Below are 12,806 nucleotides of genomic sequence, written 5' to 3' on the forward strand. Positions count from 1 at the left end.
CTGGCACTGCCATATTCTTTTCTTTAGTTCACTTAGTGTAGCTGTTATATAGGATTATTCTGCTGAATCAGAATTCCCATTTTTTTGGTGGGGGTGGTGTCTATGCACTTACCTTCCTCCTCCCCCCCACCCCCGCGCCTTCTCCTTAAATACATACTTTGTCCTGGGGAGAGACGGTGGTCTCTCTGCAACTTTCTTATGCTGCAGGAATCTATTTGTAGCTGAGCAGAACTCTGCTCCTGAGCACAGTGAAAGATCCCCTTTGAGTGAGGTCTTGGAGAATTCAGAAGTTCTCAGGAAAGGCGTCTCCCTGGAACCGGTTTGGGAAAGGACATTGTTCTCTGTGGCCTACTAGGAGTAATCCTGATTCTGGATGCAGGAATGAGAAGGAACCAAATGCAATTTTTGCCAGCTATCTGAGCGTCACAGGATTGACAAAAAGAGCAATGCTTACCACTTGAAGAAGCGCCAGGTAGCCTGCCCCAACGTTGTCAAAGTTGATCTTCACATTCTTCCACCTGATTTCTGTGTTGTTCCCCTCCATGAGCTTTTCACACTCAGTTTTATTGTTGACATCTTCAATATCAAATCGGATTTCAGAAGTCTCATTAAAGCAGTAGTGATACTTTCCCGCAAACAGGTTAACTCCCATGATGCTGAAAATCAGCCAGAAGATGAGACACACCAGCAGCACATTCATGATGGAGGGGATGGCGCCCACCAAGGCATTCACCACCACCTGCATTGGAAGGGGGAGGTTGCTGAGTGTTGGGAGGAAGTATGAGCAAGCATACTCTTTTGATTTCCAGGAGGGGAATGATACTGTGTGGCTTGTTCTGACTATAAAAACGTTACATCCCCTTTGGAATTAGTGTGGCTGGACAGATCCACAAGTAGGACCAAAATTTTCTAAATCTCTAAAATATATTTTGAGGAATACTAGTAAATTCCATAATATTTATTTCATCTAACACGAATTCCCCTGCCCCAGTTGACTTAGGTCTTCTCTCCCAGGCTCCAACCTGGGACTGAAAAAATTATTTCTTAGTCTAGTCTCCCTCCTTGCCAACTCATAAAATATGTCCCCATGGGGGAAATCTGATTTCAAGCTCACCAGTCGCCTTTCAACAGACATTCCCCCTCTGCAAAACAAGGTAGGATTGTTCAAAATCACAGAGAACTACCCTTTGGTGTTAGCAGGGAATCAGTCAATGGTACACAAAGTCTCTTTTATGCAAGGCCAGTTATCTTATTTCAGGCAATAGCTGAGCATGCATATTTTGCAGGCTCAAGAGAAAAAAAAAGCTATATTCCCTCTACCAAACAGAATAAAATAAAATCTGAACAGATGAATTTTTCACTCAAGGTTCATTATTCTTCTTAAGCCTTTTTTTTTTTTTTTTTCTGACTTTGTAGGCTTCTGAATCTGAGTCACCCCTGTTTGGCTAATGCTGATTGATGTCTCTCTGCTCAATCCAGGGCTGGACTCGACTCTTCACAATGTATTAGAAATAGGAATGACTTACATTTTCTGGAGAGCTCTGAGTTAGATCACTGCTCTTGAAACCCCAAAACCGGCATATTGTTAAAAATCACTGACTGCAGTAAGGCTCGGGAATGAAAAAAATGCAAAGGGAAAAAAACCCTTCAGGAATCAAAGTTTCTGGGTTGTTTTTAACTTTGATTTTGATTCACACTATAGGTGAGAGTAGCTAGACAACACTTCAACTGTGGTGGCAATTTTCACTAGAGGAGTTCAAAGGGCTTGTAAAAATAGCATTTCGGGGGGGGGGCAGAAAATAAAGCTGGTGTTCATTCTGCCCTGATTCTCACTTGCTGTTGTCTTAAGCGGGACTGCTAAGGCCCAGAAAGGTGACTCTAAAGTGGGAAGAATGTGTCTTCCTTTTTCTAAATATCCTAGGAAAATTAAAATGGACTTAAAATAAAGACAATGGATATAAACACAGCTTCCTAATGTTTTGTGAGAAGGAGGTGAGAAATATCACCGTGTTCTGGCCTCAGTTTTTCAGTGCAGGGAAGAGGCAGGACATACACACTGCATAAGCACAGCATCAAAAGGGCCCACAGGGCTGTGCTGTGGAATGAACACCAGGGGGCAGCTCTGGGCTCCGTTTGAGCCCAACTTGACTTGGGGTTGGGTTTTCCTTATCTTCTGTTCTCGCCTTAGACTGCAATGTCACTGGTAGGAACGCGGGGCTGGGAAGAGCTGTTCTGTCCTATATAAAAAAGGCAATGATATTCTGCTAAGGAGTCACTCTTCTTTAGATTAAAATATTAGTTTTGTGTTTCTCCAATTCACATATGAAGGCCTTTAGACTGAGAGGTAGTTATTTCTTAATTCTTAGACCAAGAAATCTCTTCTAGATTTAATAACTCTGTCATTAGTGTAAAATGATTACCCTTCAACTGTTCATTACTTTGAGGGAGGAAAGCCAGAATATCTGAAATCTAGAAAATCCTCTACGTTATTTTGGAGAATGATTGATTGATTGATTGATGTTACCAAATTTGTCAGGTGATCAGATTTGAATTTTACCTCCTCATTCTACAGTTGCTCACCCCTTGGTGGAGCACCAGAAAGCAATGAAATGTGCAAAAGGACAGGCAAAAAGAGGATGATCCACAAATGGAATAATCATTTCTCGGACAATAAGAGTCGATTATCAAAATTCAAAAGCTCAAGTCTATGTGACAGCATTTTGCAGCAGAGCTTAGGTGAGAGATCATGACCTTCTATTAGACCATCACAAGTGTGCAATAGGGAAGTAGGCCCCAAAAGATTTCAAACCTAGAAATGCTTCTTTTTATCTCAATTCAGAATCTACCTCCTCTAGGAACTCTTCTGACTATCTTAACCCAGTCTAACCCGTCCTGCACAGTGTTACACGTTACAGTTAAATATGGGGTAATATTTATAGCAGGGAAGAATAATTAGCTCGTTAACTAAGTGACCTCTTCCCACTTTTATACTCATAGATCTGATCAAAAGAATCAATACACAAAAGTATTTACTGAACCTTGTTCTCTGATATGTAGGACACAAAATCCTATAAAATCCAATGTACTTATATGATGTAAATGTACTTTTGATTAATTATAACCAAAGAAAAACTTCTTAGCTTAGCTTTATGAATAAAACAGTAAACAGTTGATGAAATTTACTAATAATTCTTCCTGGCTGTAGACATTAGCTAATAATGAAAATTGTTTAACCGTGCTCCATATATAATTGTCATCGTGCTGATATTCTCAGTGACCAAAGGGCAAGAAGCACTCTCGCACTACAGGTAAGTGCAAATGGCAATTCAAGTTTCCATAGGCAGTCACTTTGTGAATTGGTCCCTAACAACTCTTGGGTTATTCTACATTGCCTTTAGTTATGATAAAAATTCATTGTTCAAAACTAGGTATAGAAATATTACTAAAACTTGGGTCTAGCAATCTATGAAGTTACTGTTTTCAGTGGACATTTATACTTAAAGATTGCTTCAGATCTACTTAACTGATGAAAAAATTCCAGTGGATACTAATTCTTAGAGCAGTGTTGTCTTCTCATAATGCCTAGAACATTACCATTCATTAAATGCTATAAAATCTGTCAAATAGCTTTTAATATCTGGCAGAGGGAACATGGCTTTAATGGACAACTATGTACTGACAATCAACAAAAAGGCATGCAGGTTTCATAGCATTATATACCCTCAAAAATTTAATAGCACAGCAAAATCTCTTAAATGAAGATTACTATGGAGGAGAGAAAAGCAAAGAACTACATTAAGTGTTCCTTTGTCAAGAGCATGAGTGTTTCGATTTTCTGGTGTTTGGTTTGAGGAAGGAGAGAGGAAGACCTGAAGTCAGTGTCCCGGGACGGGCTGGGACCCTACGTTCCCTCCCAAACGGAGGTCTGAGCCCACCATTGGAATAGCACAGTGACGGTTGAGCCCACTTGCATGGATGGTATTCAGGTTATGAAGAGTTCTTACCGAACATTTTCTAAGGGTAATGGCTCAGTGTCGGTGTAAGAACCCAAGCCAAAAAATAGAAAACATATGGCCCTATAGGACAGTAGCCTTCGAATAAAATGCATATACCTAATCCTGTTTATCACTGGGAAGCTGACTGTTAGCTCAGGCAGATTCAGTCTTTTCTTCCTGCAGTTACTCCTCCACAGAGGGGCTGGGAAACTGCAGTACAGGACGGGGTCCTGAGCCCTCGCCCCTGCCCAACCAGAAGTGGTCAGTTCTGCTGGCTGACCGGAGCCAACCAAACCAAGGGACACTCCTCTACCAGAGCTTCCCTTACTGAACACTCATTGTTTGAAATCCTGGCTTTTGGTTCATACTGGTTTTCGCTCATATTCTCTTAGCTGAAAAAAACCTTCACGTAGAGGTTTCACTTTCTCACGCTTTTTCAGAGAAAACTTTCTGCCGGTTCTGATCACTGCTTCTGGTCCCTAAATTACTTGAAAGTTGGCAACTAGAAGTTTTTGGGGAATGGAAACTGGGAGTCCAAGGCAAGGTGGGAGAGGGGGAGGGGCTGAAGGGAAGCGGTGTGGCCACCCAAAGGGCCCCTGAGTCCAGGTGACTCAAATAACCTCCTCATGAGCAAGCTGGCCCCAGCTGGTCATCGGGGACGACTTCTGCCACGGGCGAGGCCTGGCAGTAATGAGCATCCGGGTGGAGAAAGTTAGTAGCAAGTGTCAGCTGGGCATTTTTTCTTGGGCTTTCTTCAGCTATTACCAGTCTGGCTTTAGGAGGTCCAGGATCACTGGCATCGGCTGAGGAAGAGCACAGGCTGCTGGGATGGCTACCGTGTGCCCAGTACGGTCTTCAACAGCCTTCTTTTACTCAGTGTTTCAGTCGCCAACACCGATTATCAACGCTCTAAACAGAACTGATAGGACTTATGAAAAGGGTTTCACCAGCCCTTGCTGAAAACTGTGGGAAGGCGGGGGAGGAGGGGAGGGCACGGCAGTCCTAGGTCTGATGACCCGGAACACGGAGTCGTCCGCAGTATACTCTCTCTCTCCCTCGCTCTAGCCTGCGCCTACTGGTCACCTCACTGCACACGTTCTGAAATCTCTCTTCTTTCTTTCTCCCAAGTTTTGCTTTGTTTTTTAAAATGAAAGAAGTCTGTGTTGCCGTGGACCCGACCTTCCTGCCGACGGTTTAGGTGGGTTGCGGAAAGCTTATATGCAGTAAACCGAACCGTGACTGTGCTACAGAAAAGACACAATTGGTGGCGAAAAGTATTTGTCTGAAGAAACTAACAAATACAATTCCCGAGGCGCAGTGACGTTTTCACCCTCCTGTCCAACCGTGGGGAGTTCTGTGGAGCGGTGGCCAGGGAGCACAGATGAGGAATGGGTGAGGTGGCACTGGCCTCGTACCTAGTCTCTCCAGTCGGCCTTGCTTCCTGGGGCCCACTGGAACCATTTAATTTTTATTCCTACATTCTGATGTCTGCACATTTAAAAACATATCCTCTGGTTTGCTCTCCTGCATGTATTCAACATCTGAATGGAAACGAGTTTTCTTGGTCTCGTTAAGTATAACAGACCTCTCTGTTACCACAGGACAACGATTACCACTAAAAGCCAGTTGCCCACTTGATCTTAGGAAATTGACTTTTTAGCATGTGTGTGTGTGCACACGCACATGCACACACATGCACATTTTTTTTAACCAAGAGAGACAGCAAAAGGGCACCAAAAGAGGGAGCCTTGTTTCTAAGTTGGCAGGGTGACAGCACCTTGCCCTGTTTGGATTTGGGTGGAGTATCACCAAAGCAGGAATAGCAGGTGTCAAGAAATTTCAGGAGAACTAGCTGAGGAGTCATCTGGCATCATACCTGATTGTTATTTTGATGGTGTCAGGATAGGGGACCATATAGCGTGGGCAGAGGGGTGGGGGGTGAGGAGGAAAGCTTTGCTATCAGACAGAGGCTGCCAGTCCTTATGGGACTGGGCTGAGAACAACAAGGTGCAATAAGAGGAATCAGAATAGAAAGAAAAGCATTTCTTTTCCCAGGGCCATGCCAAATTCTGCTCCATTCCCAATTCCAGGCCTGCCATCATGTCTTTCAGCTGCCTTCTCAGTGACGGCAAGGCCACAGTCCCCACCTGGCTGATGCCCCTACATGGCACTCGCCCTGCCTGCAGCCTCTGCTTTTCAGTGGGTCTGTGGGTTACAATTCCCCTTCTTTGCACCTGGTGATTCTCCCTATTAAATCAACAGCCCAGAAAGCCGCCCCGAGTGCTACAGGTAAGCCAGGCCAAATGAGAATAGCCAGCGTTAACATGTTCTGCAATGGCACACTGTTGGGGTGGGGCCCATATTAATGTGATGAGGCAGCTTGATGCGACCCCCTCGCACAGGGCAGGTGCGGGGAGAGAGTGGAGGATCAAATCAGCAGCTGCATCACAGATCGTGTCTGAATGATCTTCCCACCGTGTGATCAGTTCTAGCATGCGTAAACAGTTTCCATCGGCATGCAGAAGGATCAGCTGCTCTTAGTATCTTACCCTCATCCCTTCAAATCGTGATAAGGCTCTTAAGGGTCTCAAAGCTCTTAGGGTCCTAAGGGACTTTATGGCACCTAGTTCCGAGTAGCCCAGGGCATTAGCTATAAGGCTGACTAAAGAGACCTACACGGAAACAGAAGAGAAAAACAAAAACAAAAAAGGAAACAAAACAAAACAAAGAAAAACAAGAAAAGAGGTTCCAGAGTGTTAGAATAAAGCCCCTAGCACTGATTACACAGATTGGGCCCCCCCAGGGAGAGAGAGTGGGTAACACCAGCTGCCTACTTCAACTTGGACTCAAACGACCTGAAAGGAAAGGAGGTTGAGAGGCAGAAGAAAAAACACAGGGGGGAGGAGAAAATCGAGAGGAGGCGGTAGAACATACATACAGGTTGGCAAAGGGAAGAGGCTGAAGGGAGAGGGGGAATGAGGACGTTCCAGTGGAAGGAGAGGAGCCTGAACAGATGACAAAAACCTTACCCTCGCCCTTTACAGCCTCTGCAGCTCCCAGAAGTTGCCATTAAATTAAGCCAGACAAATTTAATGGTACCTATGGAAAAGAATACAGATAAATACACACACTCCACACAAGCTGCCCCCTCCTCAGCTCATTCACCATGGATTTCCAACAGGGACAAGCTCTCTTGCTCCTGGTTGACAAGAAACCATTTGCTGGAGAATGTGATGAGTTACTACATCAACAAAGGAAACGTATCCAGTAGGCGCCACAGCTGGCTTTGCAGTTCCCGAGAAGGCAAGAACCAAAGGAAGCAATTTCTAGACAGAGTTTTGGCTCCACGAGAACTCCCTTAAGCAATTCTTCCATCTCTCACTTTCAACTATAATAATCCCTCCGTCTTTGAACTACCACCATGACTCCTTCATGAGAACTTGGGTGGGTCTGAAAACTGAACCCATATTTCTCCTTATCATCCCCATTCTTCCTCTCCAGAACGGCTCAAAATGAACCGGCCTCAGGTCTGTCCCTTCCTGGACCATCTTCTACTCTCATTGTTAGAAAAACAGCTGGAAGGATTCTTAGAAAAATTTTAGAAATTCTATTCACAGAGGAGCACATGGAGACCCACGAGAATCTGCCGAGTGTCACACTGGCATTCTGGAGCCAGAAAGAGAGACCCACCCTCCTGGTTTGTAGGCCAGAGCTCCTTCTGCCACAGACAGGTCACCTCCCCGACTGGCAGGTACAATATCCCAAGAGAGGGTTATCGGTATCTGAACAATCCGGAGTTGACTCTATTGCCCTGCTGGGGAGAAGCCTGCAAGTCTCCAGGCCTGGTGTCGTGATGGTCAAATGCCTTCCTGCTCTTCCAGAGCCAAACTCACCTTGCCCTACCAGAGCGCTCAGAGCAGTTCCCAGGTGGTCCCATAACACTGGATGCTGACTATACCGAGGGCCACCTGGGCCTGACCTGAGTTCCCACCAAAGGAAACTATCTTTAGCAGATCAAATCCTGACATGTCTGGGGCTCTGGGTTTCTTTCTTTCTTTTTTTTTTTTTTTAAAGATTTTATTTATTTATTCATGAGAGACAGAGAGAGAGAGAGTGGGAGAGGGAGAAGCAGGCCTCCTGCAGAGCAGGGAGCCCGATGCGGGGCTCGATCCCAGGACCCTGGGATCATGACCTGAGCCGAAGGCAGACGCTTAACCGACTGAGCCACCCAGGCGTGGGGCTCTGGTTTCTTGGAGGAGTCTTGCCCGAGTACTGCACCACAAATTCTGGGATAGGTTAAGATGTTCCCATCAATCATTTTTAAGTTCCCTCTACTGGAAAGTGGTGGTTACAGATCTGCTTGGCCTAAATTGATGTTTTAAAGCAAAATTAGAGGAGAAAAAAAGGAAACAATCTGCAACTCAGTTTCATTTGTTGCTTTTTATCTCTAGCTGAGGGCTTTAATTCTTTGATTCTGTATCTCTGAACTGTATAAAACGTTTTAAAAAATAATTTCTTTTCTTTTTACAATGAAGCAGCAGGACTGACAGGAGGTAGAAGTGGAATGTCCGTGACCTAGTGAGGGAGAGGAATGAGCAGGCTCGAGGATTTCAATTTTTTAAAAGGGGTGTGAACCTTTATCCATGCATGGGCTCATAATCCTTCAGCGTAGGTATCTTCCCTGGAGTCCTAGGCAGTATTCAAAGCGAATCTGGAATTAAAGCCTGCCCTATTTACTCATGTTCTTTGAAGGGCACATGCTTCAGAGTTCAATTTTTGTCTAAAACAAGGGCCTCAAAAGCTTTATCTGGAACACAGTAGCCCAACCAATCATTTTCCCTCCATTCATCATTACCAGGAAGAATCTACGTGGAGGTGTTTTTGCCTATTATTGCCAAGTGCAGCCAACTCTTAACACCAAATAATCTATAATTGCCAGATTCTTTTTTTTTTTTAAAGATTTTATTTATTTATTCATGAGAGACAGAGAGAGAGGCAGAGGGAGAAGCAGGCTCCCAAGGAGCAGGGAGCCCGATGCGGGACTCGATCCCGGGACTCCAGGATCATGACCTGAGCCGAAGGCAGACGCTTAACCATCTGAGCCACCCAGGCGCCCCTATAATTGCCAGATTCTTAGTGAGACCCCAGTAGGTACACCTGAAGGTGAGCTATCCCATCCTGACTAAGTGCCTGAGTTCAAAATACCCGAGTCAACCTCATCCTGAGAAACTATGCCAGGTAAAGACCACAAAACACTAAGCTTTGAGGGGCGATGGGCCCCACGCACGACGGGCCCCACACATGGCAGGGAGACCCAGCTCTTCGGGGGGGCCAGGGGTGGTTAATCTGATAACGAAGAGGCCTGAGGTGGGAAGAAGGATGGAGGTACAGATGCCGATCCCGAGGTTGGCTCTAAATGGTGCCAAGATAATGTGCTGCTCAGTGGATCAATCTAGCCAAGATCTCCCAAGGCAGGGTCAGAAGGATCCTGTGGGCTATTCCTTAGCAGCTGAGGGCGCTCTGATAATCCTGAGTCACCATGTTAAACTTTCACTGGAGGTAACAAAATCATTGCTGAAAGTACACTTTAAGGAAAGAATCAAACCTGGAAAAAAGAAAGGAGTTGAGGTGAAGTAAAAGTTCAGGGTATCAGTGGCTACAGGAATGGGAAAAAAAGGGAGACACTGGGTGGACTTCTTCCAAATGATGTGAACGTTTGCAAATGGAGAATGTCTGTAATAGTCTGAATTCAGGATGTGTGGTCTCTGAAAGTTCCCGTCCTTGAAACCGATACGCTGGCTAACCTCCGGATATGATGGGATAAATTTCCCTAGGGGAAAGATGACAAAATTCTTCTACAGGACAAGATCTCCAGTGCAGCCAAGAACCTGAGCAAAATGAAACATTGTCTCTGGGAATTACATGCCTTGTAACCAAAGAGAATTAACCTTGGAAATTGTCAGGATTATCCACGTGATTGTAAAAAGTCCTCTTAGCAGCTTTAAGGGACAATACAAAGGAATGAGAATCCATTAGGGAAACAAACATGGTGATGAAAAACAGATTTGGACATCTAGTCACTGGGGGATGAGATGGGAAGAAGAGAGCCTCTCAGAGATGGTGCTAAAGTAGGACCTAAAATTTACACCTGCTGGATGTTCTAGAATGCCAAAGGCACAAGACAGCAAAAACTGTGATGGCTCCAGCTGTTCTTCTTTCTCCATTCACAACTAAGCCTGCTTCTCCATTCACAACTCAGGGTGGCAAACGGTGCAGCCACAGTGCGGACTGGAGCTGCTCCCACTTAGCGCATGCTGCTTTAGACTGTGATTATTTGTATACATGTCTCATCTTTCGGGCCCTTCGAGGGAACTGTCCATGGCTTCTGTTCTCTGTATCTCCCACAGCTCCTGGCAGGAGGCTTGGCATGTTGTGGGTGCTCAGTAAACATGATACAAAATGCACTGTTGTGTCCAAGAGAAGTCAGTGGATGGGAGGGTCCCGGGGGAGCCCTGTTCCCAGAATGCTGGATTACCGCAAGGCTGGAGTCAGGCCCGAGCAGTCCTGCAAGCTGGTGTGAGTGCCTAAGGAGCTGGGGCCATGGCTGCCTGCCCCACATGACTCCCTACAGCTTCTGGGACAGCTCTACACAGAGAATGGTATTTGATTTCTATTTGTTGACTAATAACTGGTACAGAGGTGTTCTTAGGAACCACTGTCAGGTCTCAAGGCAATGTAAGAATCCAGCAACTCCCACAAGCTGGGGAATTTATGGATTACTGTTGGCCACATGTCTGTCTCATACTTCCTTTCCTCTCTCTTTTTTTTTTTTAAGATTTTGTTTATTTATTTGACAGAGAGACAGCGAGAGAGGGAACACAAGCAGGGGGAGTGGGAGAGGGAGAAACAGGCTTCCCGCCGAGCAGGGAGCCCGATGTGGGGCTCGATCCCAGGACCCTGGGATCATGACCTGAGCTGAAGACAGATGCTTAATGACTGAGCCACCCAGGCGCCCCTGTCTCATACTTTCTATTTCTCTGCCACCCAGTATGAAAAGTGATAGAAATGTTTGCTAAATAAATGGTGATGTGCAGGACGGTCAATGCTTTTACCAGCTTATTTGGGTACCCGGTGGTCCTGTTCTGTGGAAAGAGAGCAGGCCCAGAGTCCCTTTAGTTCTCTGGGCCATCTCCCAAGCCCATTTCTGAATTCTCAGAGCTCGGGCTTTCCGTCCGCGGGAGGCAGAGCCCTTCCGTCAGAAGGTACCAGCGGTAGTCGCCGAAGGGAGTGCTGAAACCTCTTGCTAGAGAGGCCTCGTGCTGGTGCCCTCTGAGGCAGTACCTGTTTGGTCCACTTTAAGGGCAGAGGGTGACTTTCACCTCATCTGGCATCTTCTAAAGGCCTGATTTCTGAAAAGGGAATGCAAATAGGAGCAGAGCGAAGAGCTCCTGGAAGGAGTCATTAACCACGGAAGTCGGAAGTCGCAGACACTGTGTAGGAACAGGAAAGCATTTATAGAGCAGAGATCACTGGTGCGGAGTACTGGGCTCCTGTCATTTGACAGAGGCTTCCATGCTGCTCTGTTCGGGATCCCAGAGGCACGCTCTAGGTAGTTTACTATACAGCTGAGGAAATATATATTCTATATGTACCCACCCAGCCTCCAAACACTCCATTTGCTTGGTACTTAGCGCTCAGCAGGAAGTGAATTCTCCGTAGGCCCTGGTCCTGAAATTCCCATTCACCCTTTCTTTCAAATGCTGATTTGGCTAGAAGAAAAGAGCTTTAGTGATTACACAGAATCAGAAGCACTCAACACAGTTAGAAAAGCCAACAAGGAACAAGGGCTGGAGGGGTGAGCAAACAGTTACAGATGATGCAGCTTAAACCCTGAAAAATAACAGAGGAGGTGATGGCCGGCAAGCCTTGCAGATGATCAGAGGCCACCAAGCCTTGGAGATGGTCTTGGAATCTGGAGGAAAAAAGGATTCTCTTAAGTGTGATCACCACTGTGGAAATGGCAATGTGTGGGAAGGCGGGGAGGTTATTTTGGTGTGAACGCCACCTCCTCTGGATAGACTGACTTGTTCAGAGGAGTCTGGTACGAAGCCTTTAGTTGATGGAAGTGTCCAGAGGAACGGTCAGCAGAGAGCCTACCAAGATCCGCCCCCCAACCTGGACCCCAGCAGCACCCACGTCATCCTCACCCCTCTCCTGGCACCAGGAAGAGGACAGCCTGCTGGTGTGGGCCAAGAACCTTCTTGTTCCCAGCCTAATAACAAGGGGTGCTGGCACCAATGTTTGCACTCCCCATTCCTAATCTCTGACTCTTCTAAGCTGAACCACCAGAGCACAGAGCCGGCTGGTTCGTCCCTGGAGCAAATATAGGGCCTCTCAGAGCACTATCTCAGTGCTCCGACAGGAGCTTTACCCAAAACTACACCTCCATCTTGTCCGACATCCTGGGTCCCCAGGCAACTCTGGCCGTTGGAGGAAGGCACATCCCTGCTTTTGTTTTGCTACCAGAAGGGGTGGGGAGTAGAAAGCAGGACACGTACAGCCACAATGAGGAAGTCCAGCCAGCACCAGGCATTGGTGAAGAACTTGACGAAGCCGTAGGCTGTCCACTTGAGCAACATCTCCAGGATGAAGATGTAGGTGAAGACTTTGTCAGCGTATTCCAGGATGGTACGGATGGTCTTTCTCTGCTCGATGTAGATGTCCTCGAAGGCCTAAAAGAGAAGCAGTGGCTGCCTACCGTGCCTGAAGGCAGGCAAGCTGGGCTGGAAGGCCCCCCTCACCTCGGCAGCT

At 46.2% G+C, this 12,806-nt stretch overlaps 1 protein-coding gene across 3 annotated transcripts in view; it reads right to left on the reverse strand.

Annotated features, from left to right (window-relative positions):
* The window catches only part of SCN8A (sodium voltage-gated channel alpha subunit 8), a 118,723-nt gene that overhangs the window by 13,063 nt on the left and 92,854 nt on the right, over positions 1-12,806 (reverse strand). For all 3 annotated transcript variants that reach the window (XM_064591230.1, XM_064591229.1, XM_064591231.1), the window contains exons 20-22: positions 12,554-12,727; positions 6,545-6,667; positions 455-739 (exon numbers count right to left, since the gene is read on the reverse strand). In XM_064591230.1, coding sequence (XP_064447300.1) covers positions 455-739; positions 6,545-6,667; positions 12,554-12,727 — 582 coding nt within the window. The remainder of the gene's footprint in view (positions 1-454; positions 740-6,544; positions 6,668-12,553; positions 12,728-12,806) is intronic.

This window comes from Mirounga angustirostris, unplaced genomic scaffold (assembly GCF_029215605.1).
Source record: "Mirounga angustirostris isolate CCGP_5_RB_7025 unplaced genomic scaffold, mMirAng1.0.hap1 SCAF_5, whole genome shotgun sequence".
Lineage (NCBI taxonomy): Eukaryota > Metazoa > Chordata > Mammalia > Carnivora > Phocidae > Mirounga > Mirounga angustirostris.